We start from the raw sequence: 20,102 nt of genomic DNA, 5'->3' as shown, positions 1-20,102 counted from the left end.
GTAAATAACTTTTTACTTTTCATTTCACAATCAAATACTCATAAAACACTTTACTTACTGAAGTACAGTATATTTTTGTTTTCAAGCAATCCAAATTCAATTTAAATTTTTCTGGCAATATTAAACTCAATGTTCTTTGAAATTTATAGATAAAGGCAAATTCCATTTCATATTTTTTAACAGCCATGGAAAACCCAAATTACATATTCTTGCTTTAAAACAAACAACCTTTTTAACTTAATAATGAATTGACTTAAGGCATAATGGCGGGAAATTTTTTTATACTGCAGAAAGTAGCTATGCTAAACTTTGCATTTCAACAAAGTTACACAGTACAAAGTCCATAATCTGGACTCGTCAGGACTTCGGCGATTCCGGATTAAGGGTTTTTCCGGATTATAGATCATCAATTTAAATCTGGTAAAATGGCATGCAGAAATTATACAATTAAAAATATGAAACCGTAATTTATGAAATAAAGAGCAGTTATGATCTAAAGGGTATCAAAATTTAAAAAAAAAAAAAAAAAAAAAAAAAGCTTAATATTTATTTGTTTACTTTAATTAAAAACACTTCTTTCAATGTAAGTTGTTTAAGTTGCTTCGTTTTTTTGTGCTAAACGCACAAGCGTAAACATTAAACGCGCATGCGTAAAGCATACAAAAAAAAGTTTGTGGCTTTGAGGTCCGGATTATAGATCAATCCGGATAATGGACGTTCGGATTACAGACTTTGAACTGTATACATAAACTAAAAATAACTTTTAGCACTTTTCGGAGCAACAAAATCAGTTTTCATTCATACTCTTTAACCATATCATGTAGTAAACCTCCATGAAATTTATAAAAAAATATATAAAGTAATCAGCAAAAACTGCACTATTTTGGAAAGGCCACAGCAATGAATTATATATTATTATATCTGTGATTTTAAAAAAAAATTCATGTATTTATGCATACAGCACATTTATTGTTTTATTTAACAGACACAATTATATATGTCTTCAATAAATTGACAATTATTTTATTTAAAATAATGTTAATACATTTAACACCTCTTTCCCTAACTAAACTAGCAAAAACACTGTAGTTTTTTATTTACTGCTAGTCGTTAAACTTAATTTTTCCTTTCAACATGAAAAGCACATTCCTACAGAAAACTGAATTGCCTTAGCTCACAATCACACTACTTAAAATACATAAAAAAATAATAAATATAAAAAAACTATACACAAAATTTTTCATTTAGATTTTTAAACTAATCTCAATTTCAGAATTCCCCCAATTACAGACAGAAGTTATACTTTCAAAATTTCTATGTTTAAATCTTTAAGCCAAAAATGATGCTATGGCCCTACCAGTGACCAAGGGGCTAAGACTACTGAATTTGCAGTTCAAAAGATTGTGAAAGATAAAAAGAAATATGAGGAGTATGGAATGGCAACAAACTGTTTAGCTTCCAAAAGTTTTGTAAGACAAAAAAGTCCTTTGATGATAAATATGAAAAGACTTCTTTCACTTTGGATCGAGTACTAACCAAAAAAGAATTCTTTAAGTGAACTACAAAGGCAAGCAAAAGCATCAAACCATCTTCTTTCATTAAAAAAGAAGTTTGTGAGAACTGATGAAAATTTTCAAGCAAACTGTGGATGGTTCTTTCATTTTAAAACCTGTGACTGCACAGATGGAAAAATATGCCGCAAATGCACGGGTTGGGTCTATCAGACCCATTACATCAGATATATCGTACTTACTTCATTTTTAAATTAAAACAACTTCACCCTTTTTTAGTTAAACATATTTACAACACTAAAATCCTAAAACAGATCAACAAAATAAATTTTTATATTTTTGTGAACTTTTTTTACAAAAAGGTATCTTTTCAGACATTATAGTGAGCTAACTATAAACATAAAACAAAATAGTTAAAATACAGTAAGCATTTGATTAAGGTATTTTCTTTTGCTGATGAATAGCTGACTCAAAACGATGATTCATATTTCATTTTCACAATCATAAGCCCCCCCCCAAAAAAAAACGCAACATGCTCTAAAAGATATCTTTTGCCACTGCTCACATTTATATTGAGTATTTCTGTCCTTACAAATAGGGACATCAGCCTTTTTTTCCTGTTCATTTCGATGTTCCTACTCTATAACTATTCTTGACAAGTTTTGTGCAGCAATATGAATATTCTAACATTGCTCATTCTTTTATACAGTCTTCTGTCAAATCGAACATGAGTTTTTTTTTAAAATGTTTTTCTGTTTTTGGCTTCAAACTTATCAGATGCATCTGATTTGAAAATGAAATATGATTTCTAAAGCAGCTACATATAGTAGGGTATAAAAAAAGACCATTGACCGCTGTTTCATATTTGAACAACATTATAAAATACAGTGGATGGACAAAAATATAAAAACACCTTGTGAAATGCATGTTTGAAAAGAAAGATTGATTTTAATGAAATATGTAGGTGGCACTGGCGTTTTTGACTACTGATGCCACCTATACAACTTCGTAAAGTTCAGTTGTTGTCGGAGTACTGTTATGTGAGGTTGTCATTGCATTATGTCAGAGTTAACAGACTTCGAATGTGGGCAAATTGTTGGAGCACGTATATGGTAGGTGCTTCTGTAAGCAAGGTAGCCGGGGTGTTTAGTGTTTCAAGAGGTACTGTATCGAAGATTTATTCCGCATATTTGAAAAGCGGAAAAACATCATCTGCTAAATCACAGCACGGACGAAAGTGTGTCCTGAGTGATAGCGACAGACGATCATTAAGGGCAATTGTGACGAAAAATAAGAAGACCACAGCTGCAAAAGTTACTGCTGAAATGAATGTTGTGTTACAGAACCCTGTGAGTACCAAAACAATTAGAAGCGAGCTTCATAAACAGGGAATTGCTGGCCGTGCTGCAATTAAGAAGCCACTCATCAGTGATGCTAATGCCCGTAACAGGAAAAGGTGGTGTTTAAGTCATAAAGCCTGGACTATAGAGCAGTGGAAGCAAGTAATATGGTCTGACGAGTATTCTTTCACATTGTTTCCCACTTCTGGCCGAGTTTACGTCTGGAGAACGCCATCTCAAGCCTATAATATAGACTGCTTGTTGCCAAGAGTGAAACATGGCGGGGGTTCTGTTATGGTTTGGGCAGCTATATCGTGGTTCTCTGCTAGCCCCATGATAACTGTGTCAGGGCACATGACTGCCAAGACATGAGACATTTTGGCCGATCAAGTTCATCCCATGGTACAAACTTTGTTCCCCGATGGTGATGGTGTCTTCCAAGACGACAAAGCCCCTGTTCACACAGCTCACATTGTCCAGGACTGGTTTTCTGAGCACGAGGATGAATTGTCCCATCTCCCCTGGCCACCACAGTCATCAGACCTGAATATTATCGAACCTTTGTGGTCTACATTGGAACGGAAAGTGCATTCTCGTTATCCACTGCCAACATCGTTATCTGAACTTGCCACCGTTTTGCAGGAAGAATGGTATAATATTCCCTTGCAAACATACAGGAACTGTATTTATCCATTCCGAGAAGACTGCAAGCTGTTTTGGATGCCAACGGGTTTCTTACACCATATTAAGCAAAGAAACATGTTTTTTTTAAAGGTGTTTCCATATTTTTGTCCAACCCCTGTATCACTCTCTTGTCTACACAAAAATAAAACTTTGAAAAAAATTACATATTTGGACGGGTTGGGTCTCACAGAACGATGAACTAACTCCTGCCTGGAAGAACCTACTTTGTTGGCAATGCATGTGTTAAATGATGTACTAAAGATAGGAGGAAAGATGGAACATCAGCAGTACAGATGATGCCATCTGTCTGAAATAATAAAAAACGCATTTGCCTCGGTCTCACAGACCCAACACATGCAGTGGCAAGTTTAAAAAACACTTGGAGATTCATAATGTTTGCATTGTCGTTCATTAAAGCACAAGCGAGATAAAGAAGCAGCATCAAAATTCCCAAAAGAAATAAGAAAGGCTAGCTCAATGGAGAAATTTTAACACGGACAAACTTGAATTATACTAGAAAAATTGTCTTCCAGAACTTATTCATCAGAAATAATAGCTATAAGGCATCAAAGGATCGAATTAGCTGACTGTCAGGATGAAATTCATTTGGTGATGTCAAATTGAAGCCTATGCTTGTGTATCACAGTGAAAACCCTCACCATTTAAAGGGATGTGCTAGAAACTAATTACCTGTGTTTTGCTGTTCTAATAGAAAGGCTGGGTTACTAAAGCAGTGCCTGAAAGTTGGTTTAAATATTATTTTTGTCCTTTCATTAAAAGTTACTGTGAAAACAAAACCGGACTTGATTTAGCCTTTAAAGCATTATTGTTATTAGATAACATGCCAATTCATCCTACTGAATTTTCTGACCTTTGTAATAACGTCAGAATTCATTTTCCTCCTCAATACTACATCTGCATTACAACCCTTGGATCAAGGGGTTATTTCAACATTTAAGGCTTTTTATTTTAGAAGGACACATTCACAGGCAATCACAGCAACTTTCGGTGAAAATGCTCCATCTCTGAACATATTTTGGAAAAACTACATTAATTGAAATGTTATTGAAAGTCGTGAAACTCAGACTTGATTCATTTGATGTTGCCATTGTCATGGACTGTATTCAAACGGAATCTCTCAACTGAGAAGAATGATGCTGATGATTCTCTTGAACGGGCTTATGAAAAGAAAATGTGCGCAAACGGGAAAAACTTCACTCTGAATAATCTCGAAGAATCACTGGGGATGACATAAGAGCATGTGAGTTAATTGAAGAAATGATACAAATGAAAAAAGGAGCCTTGAAACAAGGCAAAATTTTTAAAAATGTAATTCTTTGTTATCACATGATGAACGCAACGGGAGAAATTATGCAAAAACACCAATTCTCTGGTTAAAAAAATAATTTTTCTTTTAGATTTTGTAAACAAACAATAAAAGTCTTCTATTACATATTGTACTTTTTACCATTTTAGTATTTTCTGTTAATTTTAGATAAATATGTAAATATTTTTGTTTTAATAAAATTGGAGAGGAATGAATTCCTAATTTTCCTACAAAAATAATGTTTTACTCGATGCAGATTAATTTAATGTGGTACTTCAGACTAACCAACTAATAGTATTTTTTTTTTTTTTTTTTTTGTTTTGTTTTTTGGATACTCTTATGCCGGGCTGTCGCTGTTGAGCTCGCGACGTTGCCGGCTCTCTGACTAAGTATCCCAGTAGGGCACAAGACATTGAACGATCTGACCGGGGAGTGAGCAGGCGTCAGAAATGAGAAAAAGGGGGTGAACAGCGTCACAAAAAGAAAGAAAACCAAGAAAGCCATGCGCATGGAGAGGCTAAGTATAAATTGGTGTCTGGTAGTGTTGTTTCATGATGGATGGATGGTTAAAATATGAGAATAAGTCAGAGAAAATTAATAGTATTAAGCGAAGTATTCCTGTATATATATTACTAGTAGCTTCGCTACCAGCCTTCGTCTGGCTTTTAAATGTACCGGAAAAATGGCTGAAGGGAACACCAAACGTTAAATTAAAAAACTGCTTAGAATTTTACTCTGCAGAACAACTTCATAAAAAAAGTTATTATGTATCATAAATTAAAATGAAATAAGCAATATCCCTTAATACAAATATTAATTATTCTAATAAATAAATTAATCCACTTCCTTTTGCAAAATCTTAAGAACTCAAATGGTATAAAGGAGGTTAAGAACTCTGTTTCCTTAAAAAATCACTCAAAACATTTCAGTATCTTAAAAACAGTGAAATGAGCATTAAATAACATAAAAGAATACAAAAAACAAAAAATTCTGAAGAGCAAAGTATAATTAATGATATTTTATCTTATATTTTCAAGAGAAAAAATTTACAATGAAATAAGCTATATCCCTTAATACAAATAGTAATTATCCTAATAAAAAAATTAACCAACTTTCCGTTGAAGAAACAAATTCATGCAAAACTTTTCAGTATCTTACAAATACTGAAATAAGCAAAAAATAACACGAAAGAAACTCAAAAAAAAAACAATATATTCCGCACAGAATTTTACTCTGCAGAACAACTACATAAAAAAAAAATCAATAAAAATGTATTATATTATATAAAAAAATGACAATGAAATATGCCAATCTCTTAAAAACAGTGACATAAGAAATACGATGAAAAATTGTTGCCAAACCCATATTTCTAAAAGAATGAAACTATTCAAAATGATGCGATTTCGTCTAAATCTATCAACAACAATAAGAAAGGTAAATTGTCGCCAAAATCACATTTTTAAAGATGGAAAGCTTCACTTAAAATTAAATTAAAATTTAAAATTTATTTATTATTTCATCGGAAGCTTCATTTAAAATTTAAAAAAAAAATACAAAATATTATCATTTTTCCAAAATTCTTTTTGTAAAAGCAGTCGCAAGGATGAAAGTTTAACGCGTCCAAAAATCAAAGAAAAATAAACTGTACATTTTTAAAAATAAATGTTTTTAGAAAAAATTCCGTTGAAAAGGTGTTAAGCTCACTTTGTTAAATAAATTCATATTTAATCGATTTATTGAAACATAAAGTTTAAGTTCATAAAATAGCTAAGTGCCTATGTTCCATGACGATGTGAAAATGGAGTGTGTAGAGTAAAATCTCGTTTTCCTATAGCCCAATATGTCTCAAAATGACGCGATTTCATCACAAAACATTAAATAAAAAAAATTCGAATTCGAATTTTGAAAAAAATCGCTTAACTTGGATCTTGTCTAGATGCACCTATGTACCAAATTTCGTAGCCGTGGGTCTATTAGCTTACGCGCGGCATGAACAAAAGACAGACTCTTTTATTATATGTAGAGATACAGAATGCAAATTAAGAAAATAAATCACTATTTAGCAGGACATCAATTTTTAAAAATTAATTTAAATCATTCTTTAATAATTCACGAGTAGGCTATTGTTAAGAAAATATTATAAATAAAGCATGACATTGAGCCTGAGCATGCAGATTAGCAATGCAAAGACATTTTATGTAATTCCAGAAAAAATTACCATTTAGCAGCTGCTAACTGCATTTCTGTTGTTTTATCACGACTCATCAGAGAAATAAGGATATCAGGTACAGATTGACCACCAAAGCTAGCTGCAAACAAAACGAAAATTAATATAAAAAATGCATTACACTGAAATTCCATATTCCTATGCATAGCTTCAACAACTTACAGGTAGCAGCTAATTCTGAAACTTTTTCATTTTGGTAGCACATCTGAGCCAAACATCGCAAGCTTGGAATCTGAACCTAAAAGGGCAAACATACTTTAAAGTACTAACCTCTAACATAGCATGATATGCTGTTTTAATTTCTTGTTTTATGCATTTAAAATTTATATTTCAAAACTTTTTACTATACTGATATATTGTAACTTATTTTACGGAGCGAAATTCAAATAAACACTACCTTCCTCTTAATCAATATATGATTTTGTACTAATCATATAAAAAATCTAAAAGAACATCTATAACTTTTAATACTGTTTGTGAGAGAGTCACTGCTGACCCTAACCATACACACAGGCCTGCGCCGACAATACGTGCAAGGTTGTGCGGCGCACAATGGCACTAGATAATTAAAAAAAAACGTAGTTCGTCTCGCTGCCTGCCTGCACAGGAAAATTCTTGTCTTATTTGATCAACCCTCCGGGGAGGGGGTGTTGACTCAGATAAAACCTCGGAAGCTACTGATTAGGATCCATACCTATGCAGTCTTGGTCACGGATGTTTAAAATCAGTCTCCACAGTACTAGAGTCATCTGTTTCAGGTTCGGCAGGGACTATATGGCGTTCTTGTCCGTTCCATTGGTTATGGTTGAGCTACATAGTTAGATATTTATGGTTGTCCAGGGCGAAACACCCTAGTCAGTGGAGTTGGGGAATTCAGAAAACCTTTAAACTGCTTGAGGTTTCCAGTGGGCACCTGGAGCCTCAAAACTGCACATTCAAATCCTTCCTTGGTTTCTATCTGGAGGCGCCTAATGCCAACATCTGTACACCATAACGTAGTGTTAGCAGGCCGGATTGGTGGCAAGATCTGTCTGACAGTGTTTCAGTGACTTTGTTCTGCTGTCCGGGTTTGGGGGCCTCTGTTGATGGCAGATGTTTTTACACTCCCTCCAGAACGGAGCTATGAAATGCGAGTTGCTAAGTATTCCTGTCGACTCAACTTAGCTCGTCGGTTTGGATAAGTTAGCAGCCTCTTGGATTGCCTTTAGGGGTTAGGGCATTCAATTGCATTAAAGGCTGCCTCTAGCTTGCCAGGTCTGAGTGCCCCTTCCTCCTAGCACACTGTCTTATTTGACCGAAGGTTATTTATCAGGACAGGAGCTCGTCTCTAGTGTTCTCTTCTGTCTTACTTGAACTTGAAAATATGTGATGCCGATGCATATGTAAGGGCTGACGCATTCAACAAATTGCCTAAACCTTATTTTGTGTTTATTGTTGCAATAGTAATAATTTGTGCAACATATATCTTTTTTATGATTGTTTGTTGTTATTGTTTTTCTACGTAAAAAAGGTAAGTGCAGTTACATATTATGTTAAACATATGTTAACTTTTTAATTCGGAAAAGGAACGATTTGAGCATAATTACTCAAAAACTGTTTATGTTTGAACCATTGTCGTATTCTTGGCCACGTAAATTACTAATACTTAAACCATTTTCCTCTTTAAAGTCTTTAATAAGAATGTTGTTCGTCCTTCACCGGTCGTATCTGTTGAAACACAAAATACTAAAAACCTTTCTTCAATACTCCTGTCCGTATTTTCTAAATTAAGATACCTCATACAAATTAATATCTGCTCTTGATGTCTGGCATCAGGGCTACAATCAAGTAAAATAGAAAAATACTTTGCCTGTTTGACCTTACTTAAAATTATCAATAATTTGACAATTAATTATCAATAATTTGCTTTATATTATCCCCTGATAAGCTAATTGTTTCATTTTGAGTTTTATCTTCAAGGCAATGAAACATATTTTTTAAGTTTAAATTTTATTAATACATACAAATACGATAGGGTCAAATATTGTGATCATTTCCATACACTTTGAAAAATTATTATTTCTTTCGAATAACTTGTTACTGGAGCCACAGAAGGCTAAGTTTTGTTTGGGTAGAAACTAAACGGCATAGATAATTCTTTCAATAACATCGCGCCAATGCTTAGTCTCTTCTTTTAATAAATTTTGAAATTCTGAATACACAGGTTTATTCTTTCATAATCGTTCTAAGAAATTGGACCAAGGATGTAGATTACAGAAATGTATTTTATATTTTTCATGAAGTTTTAAGTGGTTCCAGTCGTTAAATTCAGAACTACTCAGTTTTACATTGCTGAAACTGTTAAATATTTTGCAACAAAAACAATAAACAGAATTTTTTTCAGCAGAATTTAGCAACTAATCCCTTTTAACTCTTTCATTGTTGATTATGCTGATGGAAAACTAGCGCTAGTAGCGTCAGCTTAAATATTCCTTGGGTTTTTAGAAAAACTGAGTAATTTTAAAGTTCTGGTTTATAAAGTTCCTCTTTCTTCATTGCATTCTGACACTCAGACAGTTTTTTATGTTTTTTCCCCCGATATCTGGAAAAAAAATGAAAACAGAAAAAGCCGGAGTAAAAATAGTAATAATAGTAGTTTGAGTAAAACAGTCGGAAAGTCACAGTTTGAAATAGTTTTCCGGTTTCCATAGAAGCTAAAAATTGGAAAATTGCCAATTTCTTTATTTCAGAATACCTTGGATATTTTTACTTCTTCAAATCTCAAATAGGTATATTTTAAATTCAGTGGTACTCTATAAATATGTCAATCCTTTCTTCTCGAAAGATAATAATCTTTAGTTTAATAAACAAATGGTTCATGTAAAAATAAAATAAAATAAAAAATTTTCGAGTAATTATGCTCAAATCGTCATTTTACTGATTTAAAAAGTAACCTAAGTTTAACATAATAGGTAACTGCCTTTATCTTTTTTATGTAGAATAACAATAAGCAGTCACCAAAAATAAAAATAAATAAATAAATGTTGCACAAATTTCTACCATTGCAACAGTAGACACAAAATAAGGATCAAGCAATTTGTTAATCGCTTCTACGGCGCCAAGCTGTACCCTTACATATGCATCAGCATTGCATATTTTTGTTTATGTATATTTAAAACTGCAAAAAGCATTAACTGATAAAAATCAAGGCGATGTAAAATAGTATAGGTCTTATAGTTGAACTGCAGTTTTTGCAAACTTTTGGAGGAAATGTAGCATCGCCAGTTAAAACTCTAAGCTATATCATTGTCAACAACATAGTGGGGTGCAAAAAAGAACTTTGGATACATCCCTAGATAGTCTTAGAGCATTTTCGTGCCCTTTTGTAACCACAGTTTGAACTTTGTTATAAACTACGCTATGAACAACAATTTATTCAATGCAAACTTATTAGATATCTAAATTAATTTTTTTTTTTAAAATTTCAAGATAATAACTAGTGTTTTGCAATATATTTGGTATCCAATATATTTAGTATATTATTTCGCTTCACTTGGAGTGTTATGTTTTTATATTGTTGTTATTAAACTAATGCTCACTTGTCTGACTTTTATAATCAGCCCAAGCCCACAAAATTCCTCTTGGCAAGGAGCGCAAGATACACCTGTCATTGGCAACAGCCTTCAGCACCTTACAGGTGACAGTGTGATTTAGCTCAGTTTTGCCCTCAGTGATTATGGAGAGCATCCTGGGGGGATGGGTATGAGCATCTCTCGCCTGATCTTCCCCTACCACCAACCTTTCAAGAGGGCTTTTGCCTCACATATTTAGAGTGCCCCCATGCTGCACGGACACCATATATTAACAAACATCCATGCCTTCTTCGAGATTCGAACCGGTTCTTCGGTACCACAGTCAGCAACGCTAACCATTATACCAGTTCGGTGGCTTTTCATAACATAAATGTATGTATAATTCTTCAATAAATATGTTTAAGTGTGAGTTTTAACAAAGCACAAAATGTTTGCATATTTAAACAAATTAAACGATATATGTACCTAGAAGATAATAGATTGGCATTTTAGTGTTACCCACCAGTGCTGGTGACTACATTTTCACCAGCCTAGCAGGTAAAAAATGATAGCCATTTTAAAAACCATCCACAATCAAACACCAAAATTTCATTGAACAGTAACAAATTAACTAAATTAAAAGTGCCACAGACATCGACAAAAAAACATTTAGTTTTCTATTTTGTAGGTCTGTGTGCACAGCAACCTATATTAATAAAATTAAAAAAAAAAAAAAAAAAAAAAGAAAAGAAAAAAGAAATCACAGAATTTCAGAATTCTTGGCATTGCAAAGCAAACTGCACTGTTTTCCATGTACACACTGACCTCTTTTTAACTTAAAAAAAAATCTGAAAGCTTTTAGATTTTATATTACACTCAAAGGGGCATTTTCTTTTAACATTTTGCGAGTTACCTTGATTTATTAAATATCACGTTCTTCGCCCTTAAACCAAAAAATTCATTTCAACAGCAATATCACAAAATAAATTTAAAAGAGTATATCTTTAGAATTTTCGGTACGCAGTCTTGCATGCTGAAGATTAAAAAAAAATCTGTACAGTGTTTCCTTTGCTCGCTTTGAAATCACCAAGTTTGTTAATAAAAAATTCGTTTAAGTTTTACAAAATATGAAATCGATAATAAAACAAATTCCAAATTTGGGCTTCCAGATGCCCACATTCGAGTGAAGGACTACTTTATTCAAAATTTGATGTCTCTAAGGTACCGTTGTTTTTCACAGTGCGAGAAACATATCGACATTCATGCAGATTCTTCATTATTTAATTAAGTATAATGCAGGGCATTAATATTTGGTGGCAACAATTTGAAAACTGAAATTCCATTTATAGTGAACCAATGCAAGATGCCAAAATGAAATTAACAGCCCTTCTGGGCAAATTGTCTATCTGGGCTAAAAAAAATATTGCTTTTTATTCGAGAAAACCAATTTTTTTGACATTCTTCTTTTTCTATACTAGGCACACATACTCTTCACACATAACTTTCACAATCAGTAGCTGTATTCGGAGACATAACGAGAGAATAGGAACTGCAAGAATGACAAACCTTACCACGTGTACATTCTTTAAACCAGCAATAAAGTGAACAGCTGTTATAAATGATATTCGGTCTATTCTGGAACTAATTTTCTACTCGCATTCAAACACTTTGTTGCCTATCTTAAAGCCTACTTCCATTCAATTCGATTGCTTGCTTCATGGGAATGCCAAAACTGCGCCCATCACGAGCTGGCACAATGCATGTGCAACCATACTGTCGGCTGCCAGATAAAATGCATGTTAATTGCACTCTGAGTTGCCTACTTTGGCGACACAGCGCTTTGCCTGATGATTCTTTTCAACGTTGAGCAGACAACATGAAAGTACCTACAAATCAAACTGTTTGCAAGTCTGCAAATTTAGACATTAATAATTTGTCATTTTATATATCTTAGTAACTCATTATAATACAAAAATGTAATTGTTACGTAATGTATATCGTAGCGCCACCACGAATAACTAGGTGCGCCCTCTAGCGGGGTGGATGGATCAATAGCATCTCTGTATCTTTGCTCGAGCTCCAGCAACTAGCGGAGTGCAAAACTTTTGTCCAATGCAAACTGTGCATTGATAATAAATTCTTATTTTAAACTACAGTCCACTATTTCATAATCAAACCTCTGTAACATTTGATCCTAGCAACCCGGAGGTCTTACCAGTGCATTAAGTTAAGTAGTTTAAATCTTAAGAACAATGGCGACTGAATCAGCCATTACAATGCTGAATCGCAAACGCGGGAATATAAAAGGACAGTTAAAGAAGATTAATATATGTGAGGGTAATAACAATATCTCCGAGCTACAAGCTCAGTTGGATGTGATTTCGAAAATTCAAGAAAAATTCGATGTTCTAAAGGAAGAATATTACAAAATCGTCAGCGAAAATCATTTTGAAGAAACTGAAAAAAAAAAAAAAAAAAAAAAAAAAAAAAAAAAAAAAACCGCTGTCGCAGTTAGACGAAGACTTGCAAAATTCAGAGGTAAGTCTAAAATCTTTGATTAATAAGCTTAAAGTTAGTGAAAATAATTCTGCTCATCTAAATCAAAACACTGACAGTTCTACTTATTTGAATTCGAGCAATAACGATCAGTTGAAGCTAATGTCAATAAAACTTCCTATTTTCCTATCCCTCTTCCTATTTTCGCTGGTAAATTTGAGGAGTGGAACTTGTTTAAAAGTCAGTTTGTTAGTCTAATTGACGAAAATTCAGAGCTTTCTCAAAACGAAAAGCTTCATTATCTACGTGGGTCACTAAAAGAAGAAGCAAAAATTATAGAAACTTCCGATGATAGTTACAATTCCTTATTCAAGGCTCTAAAGCAAAGGTATGAAAACAAAAGAATTATTGTTGACTGTTACATTAAAAACATTCTCAATTTTCAAGCAATCAAGCATGAGTCAGCCAAAGAACTTTGAAACTTGCTAGATAATATAAATAAAAATCTTAGATCGCTGAAAATTTTAGATTTCGAAAGAGACAAATTTTCTAATGCCTTGTTATTAAATGTTGTTCTCGAAAAAATAGAGAAACAAGAAAACAGTTTGAATTCACTTTAAAGGACAATGAAGTCCCAGATTTTGATAACTTTTTACAGTTCTTAGAAAGAAGGTGTCAAGTTCTAAGTAGTGTTAACACCAACACTCCATCTAAGCATGTTTGCGAACAGTCGAAAACCTTTATTGCCAATTCTAATGTAATGATTTGTTTAAAATATGTCTAGCTTGTAAAACCCAAACTAATCATCCATTATATCACTGTGATAAATTTAAGGAAATGAAATTAACAGATAGATTAGATTTGGTTAAAACTAATAAACTCTGTAATAATTGCTTAAGTAAGCGCCATTCTGTTTATGATTGTAAGTTTAAGAGAGTTTGTATTGTTTTTAAAAAATCTAATCACCATTCACTGCTTCATAAATATTTCCCCTGGACAATTAATAAAAGTACCTCTCGATGTATTCAATTCAAGGTTGTGGAAACATTCCGTTTTATAAACCTATAAAACCTATAAATAACTCGAAGATAGTTCCCACTCATAATGATGACACATTACATATGGTGTTGCCAATCAATCAAAATAAAAATGTTACAGGCACCTCGTTAATCACAGATGTGGATAAGTGTTGTCTACCATCAAGCAGTCTTCTATGCACTGGGATGTTATTTATTGAGAATTCATTTGGCGAAAAAATAAAAGTAAAAGCAATTTTAGATAGCGGAAGTTCTATTCTATATGCACACACAAAGTGGCTCAGATTGGGAATAAAGAAAGAAAAATTTAATTCCTTTATTTCAGGAATTAATGGAGGAGAATATTTTATTAAAAATAAAGTAATAGCAAAAATTTCTAACGATGAGGGTAACTTTTCAAAAACATTATCATTTCTTGTGCTACCTAAAATCACAGAATTAACACCTGTGAAGAAAATCGACATTTCTAATATTTGTATACCTCGCGAATTAAAATTAGCTGACCCTACATTTTACATTCCAAGTAAAATCAATTTACTTATAGGTTGTAAGGTATTTTTTGAATTACTCAAGCCCGAAAAATTCAAATTACACAACAATAATTTAATGTTTCAGAACAGTGTCTTTGGGTATTTGGTCACGGGGACTGTAAAAAATACAGTTTCTTACAATTTTACTGGTCTTACTCGTATGTCTCAAGAGGATTCTTTAGAACATTCTATCAAAAAATTCTTTGAACTTGAATCCTTTCCAGGAGATGATACAAATGACGATTCTCAAAAGCTGAAAGAGAATATTGTGAGCAACATTTTATGGCCACTCACAAGCACGATGACACTGGAAGATTTATTGTTAGATTACCCATTAAGAAAGGCAAACGTTCTAGTTTAGAAGAATCTAAATTAATGGCGGAAAGACGTCTAAATTTGCTCTGGAACAAACTGGACAAAAATCAAACTATGTCCGCTTTATATACGGCATTCATGGATGAACATCTTGCATTAAATCATATGGAAAAGGTTACTTCAAACTGCGAGAACTCTAGTGAAAATTATTACATCCCACATCACGCAGTATTCCGACCAGAAAGCATTTCTACCCCTCTTCGCATCGTGTTTGATGCATCAGCTAAGTGCGCAAATAGAGTGTCTCAACTCCTTATTACTCAATGGTGGAACTGTGCAGCAAGATCTATTCTCAATAGTAACTCGTTTTCGAACACATACATATGTATTCAGCACAGATATTATTAAAATGTACAGGCAAATTCTTGTCAAAGAAACTGATAGAGAACTCCAGAGGATTTTGTGGAAATCAAGTTCGTGCTCACCTGTTGAAACTTACAGACTGAGAACAATTACATATGGTACAACATGTGCCCTGTATTTGGCCACTAGAACTTTAAAAGCTTTAGCTGAGGAGGAGCAAGGTTGTTTTCCAAGTGCTACCGCAGTTTTACTTACAGATGTCTACGTGGATGATATTTTATCAGGTTCAGAAAATTTAGAAAACAAAATTTCTTTACAATTTGAATTAATAAATCTATTGAACAAGGGTGGCATGCAGTTACATAAATGGGTTTCAAACCATCCAGACTTGTTAAACGAGAACAAGGCTACTGAATATAACTTTTCTTCGTCTTTTGAAAACTCTCGGCATGCTTTGGGCATGTAATTATGATAATTTAACCTTTAAGGTTAATATAGAATCAAAGGCAAGTTTCACAAAAAGAGATATTCTATCTACCATAGCAAGCCTGTTTGATCCTCTCGGACTAATTGGTCCAGTGATTACAAGGGCAAAGATATTTCTACAGAATCTGTGGAGACAAAAATTAGAATGGTCTGATCCAATTCCTCCTAATGATATGAAGGAATGGTTAAATTTCTTAACCCAACTTCCCACTTTAAATTAAGTAAAGGTTCCTAGGCATGTGATCATTACAAATCCCATAATGATTGAATTACATGGATTCAGTGATGCATCGGCACATACCTATGGTGCAGGAATTTACATACGCTCAAAAAATGGCCATGGACAGTGGAAAACAACATTGTTATGTTCCAAATCTAGAGTATCTGCGACAAAAACCTTAACAATACCCAGGCTAGAATTATGTGTGGCGTTGCTACTTGCTCAACTCACTTCAAAGGTCATCTCCTTATTCAAGTTGAGTTTCATCATGTGTACCTGTGGTCGGACTCTATGATAACGTTGGCATGAATAAAAACTCCTCATGAAAGACTTAAACCCTTTGTGTCCAACCGAGTTAAACTAATCAATGCGCTATGTCCTGACTATGATTGGAGACATGTTTTTTCTTCCTTGTACAAAGTAAAAAGGAAGTATTGTAATCGCGAAAAGTTTCAGGCAGCATATTTCAACGAAAATATTTATTTTGACCGCTATCGAATGCAATTTAAAGATGTATTTCCAGGATATCTGTACGTAAGGACAGAATAAAACACTCTTTTCCTCCAAAAAAAAAAAAAAAAAACTATAAAACTGCTTTAAAATGAATTCTGAAGAGAATTTTTCGTGGCGTCTGTAAGAACGTATGTACGTACGTACATATCTCGCATAACTCAAAAACGAGTAGACTCGGAACGTTGAAATTTTGTATATAGGACTGCTATAACATGCAGATGTGCACCTTATATTTTGGTTGCAATCGGCTGCACCAAACGTATATAAATATATATCCACTCTGTTACCCGGCTCAGTGATCTCAGTTTTACTCTTATATGTTTGTAAATTGTACATTTTTTGCTTTAAAAATGATTGAATTATGTTGCTCTTATCTTCTGGTTAAGGTTTTTATGCCTTTAGTAAATCTGCATGCAATATTTTTAGAATTATCAACAATTTTAAAATTGTTTAAGTGCCACTACACCTAATGATTTTTGCGATGGCGGACATGGTTGACATTTCAAACTTAACAAAATAGCAGATTTGCGGCCAATCTACAGAAACCAAGCTTCGTAACAACAAAGATAACGCCTCTTTTATTATTGCCAATTAAATCATGCTTAATTCTTTCTGGAATTTTTTCAAAGAAATAAGTGTTTAAGATTTACTTAGTAATTTTTAATACAGATATTTTGAGTTTTTATGTATTTCTGCCTTGTCGCAAAGTGAGAACTGAATTAATTGAATGAGAAATACTCAATCGTCTGTGAAAAACTGTTTCTTTTTTGTTTTGTTTGCTTAATTTCTTTTATACATCGTTCTAGCTTTATTATAGTATTTGAATAGGACATGTGGCAATGATTAGATAATTCTTTAAATGATAAAAATTTTGTGCATTCTGAGTTATAATATGGACGAAATATAAGACTGTTAAGTGAACCTAGCACCAGAGTGTCGCTATGGTGAACAAAGTGAATTTTAAAGAACACATTTATCCTATTGTGGTTTATGCGCTGTCGGCAAAGTAGGTTTAATTCAATTTAATAAGTTTAAATGAAATGCAAGAAAAAATGCGGTCAAAAGTATAGTTTAGGGTACCCCTTGGCGAAACTTGGTAATTTTTGGCGGTACATGGATACCGACTTTGTACAATTCTTTGACTCGTTATTTTGGCTTGCGAAGCGGCCATTTTTGGGCCAAAAATCCAAAAATCGCTGCTACACAAAGCCAAAATAACAAGACAAACAATTGCACAAACTCGGTATCCATGTACACACCGACTTATTTTCACTTAAAAAAAAAAATCCTCGAATTGCACAAAAATGGCATTGCGCACTCTTTTAACTTTATCCATGTACACGTCGATCTATTTTCACTTAAAAAAAAATATCCCAGAATTGCACAAACTTGCATTGTGCACTCCCTTTACTTTGTCCATATACACATCGATATATTTTCACTTAAAAAGTCAAAGGAGCACCAAATTCTACAATATAGGCAAACAAAAAATACATAATCTCAATAAAATACGTTTCAAACCAAACAATAAAATAGCATAAAAAAGGAAAAACATGTTATACATTTAAGCACTACCAAAAGCAAATACACCCAGAGCCACCTAAAAATCAAAATATCAATCATACTCAAATGACGTTTTTCAAACCAGGTTCTTTTTCTGATTGAACACTTCACATAGTGACCATCTGAACCTTTCTTCCTACAAACCCATTCATATCCATCTAAACGGTTTTTACGCTCGACTAGACACATATCCTTCCTACATACAGGACACTTATTATGGCTACTAAGTAAACCTTCATTTACGCACCAGTCAATTAAAGCTCTTTTCCCCTTTCGCTCCAAATCGTACAGAAACTTCAAATTAGAAATTAATCTTACTACATTCGGTTATTCTACCGTCTAAAGAATCAAACCAACACACCCCACAAAAACGGTTACAAAACATCCCATGATTCAAAATTTCCTAGAATCATGCACCCGATTACGTCACAATAGGGTTTCCATAACATTCAACTACTCAGGCTACCATAAATGAAACAACAACTTTGCCATAATACAAGGGGTACTTTAAAGTCTACTCTACCCAAAATGCGTATAATTTAATATTCCGTACAAGGAAGTCATGTGGTGTACACATCAGATTTTTTCTGAAAGCAATCCTGCTGACTTCATATCTAGAGGAACTAATGCGACCAATCTTCTGCAGAACTCTATGTGGTGGACTGGCCCTTCATTTTTAAACTCGAACATTCCATATTCTAAAGAACCTATTAACATGACTGATAATGATTATTCTAATGAACTAAAGACTAATTATAACCTTGTTTTAGTTTCTAACCCTACTAATAACTTCATTGACGATTTTTTAAATATTAGTAACAGTTTTACTACACTTGTACATGTTTTTAGTTACATTTGCAGATTTATAAATAATATCAAATGTCCTAAGAATAAGCAAGTAGGTAAGTTAACAACAGAAGAAGTAATAAGTGCATCTAATCATTTAGTTAAATTAGTTCAACATGTAAAGGAACCTCTCAAAAGGTACATGTAGCAATATTCATACATTTTGCCACCAAGGCAATCATTTAGATCAAAGCACTATCAAAGGCTCTTATAGCAACATTAAAACGCTTCTTCTCAAGAAGAGGAAAATGTTCATGTATATTCTCTGACAATGCTACGAATTTCATTAGGGCAAATGCAGAGCTAAAGAGATTACACAAATTTATGAATAATCCAGAGGAAGATTTAGCGAACTATTTAACATCCGAAGGTATTAAATGGAAATTTATCCCTTCCAGATCTCCAAACTTTGGTGGTTATGGGGATCAGGAGTTAAATCCTTCAAATACCACTTATGAAGAGTAACTATTTCATCTAAATTAACATTTGAAGAACTGTTGACAGTTGTTACACAAATAGAAGGGATCTTAAATAGCCGACCAATCAGTCCAATGTCAGCAGACCCCAGTGATTTAACTGCATTGACCCCAGGTCATTTTCTAATTGGTCATCCATTAAATTCTATTGCAGAACAAACAATAATTGATAAACCAGACAATTATTTAACAAGGTGGCAAAGAACAACAAAATTTGTTGAGTGTATTTGGAAACGATGGTCACTTGATTACCTCAATCATTTAAACTTGCGAAACAAACGGATGTTTTTAAAAAATAATGTTAAACCCAATGACATGGTTATTCTTAAGGATAAAGATTTGCCTCCATACAAATGGAAACTTGGTCGAATGGAAAGCTTTCTTAAAGGTGCAGACGACACTCTTAGAGTTGTGTATATCAGAACAGCTAATGGAGTAGTAAAACAAGGAATTACTCAAATTTGTTTGTTACCCATATATGATAATTAGTTTTGTTATGATAATTATAAATCTGGTATATATCTTAAGAGACTTTTTCAATTTATGTAATATTTTCCTAATTGTTACTTTTGTAATATGCTTTGTATTAACTTCATATATTTTTTGTTTAATATGTT

General features: G+C 33.1%; 1 protein-coding gene across 4 annotated transcripts in view; it reads right to left on the bottom strand.

Moving 5' to 3' along the window:
* The window catches only part of LOC118194604 (armadillo repeat-containing protein 8-like), a 60,947-nt gene that overhangs the window by 22,708 nt on the left and 18,137 nt on the right, over nucleotides 1–20,102 (bottom strand). For all 4 annotated transcript variants that reach the window (XM_035365777.2, XM_035365778.2, XM_035365779.2 and 1 more), the window contains exons 7-8: nucleotides 7,252–7,327; nucleotides 7,081–7,171 (exon numbers count right to left, since the gene is read on the bottom strand). In XM_035365777.2, the coding sequence (XP_035221668.1) occupies nucleotides 7,081–7,171; nucleotides 7,252–7,327 (167 nt within the window). The remainder of the gene's footprint in view (nucleotides 1–7,080; nucleotides 7,172–7,251; nucleotides 7,328–20,102) is intronic.

The sequence above is a fragment of the Stegodyphus dumicola genome, chromosome 8 (assembly GCF_044657685.1).
Source record: "Stegodyphus dumicola isolate Sdum_Otavi_A_Nest chromosome 8, ASM4465768v1".
Lineage (NCBI taxonomy): Eukaryota > Metazoa > Arthropoda > Arachnida > Araneae > Eresidae > Stegodyphus > Stegodyphus dumicola.
This window is presented reverse-complemented; position numbering and strand designations above follow the sequence as displayed.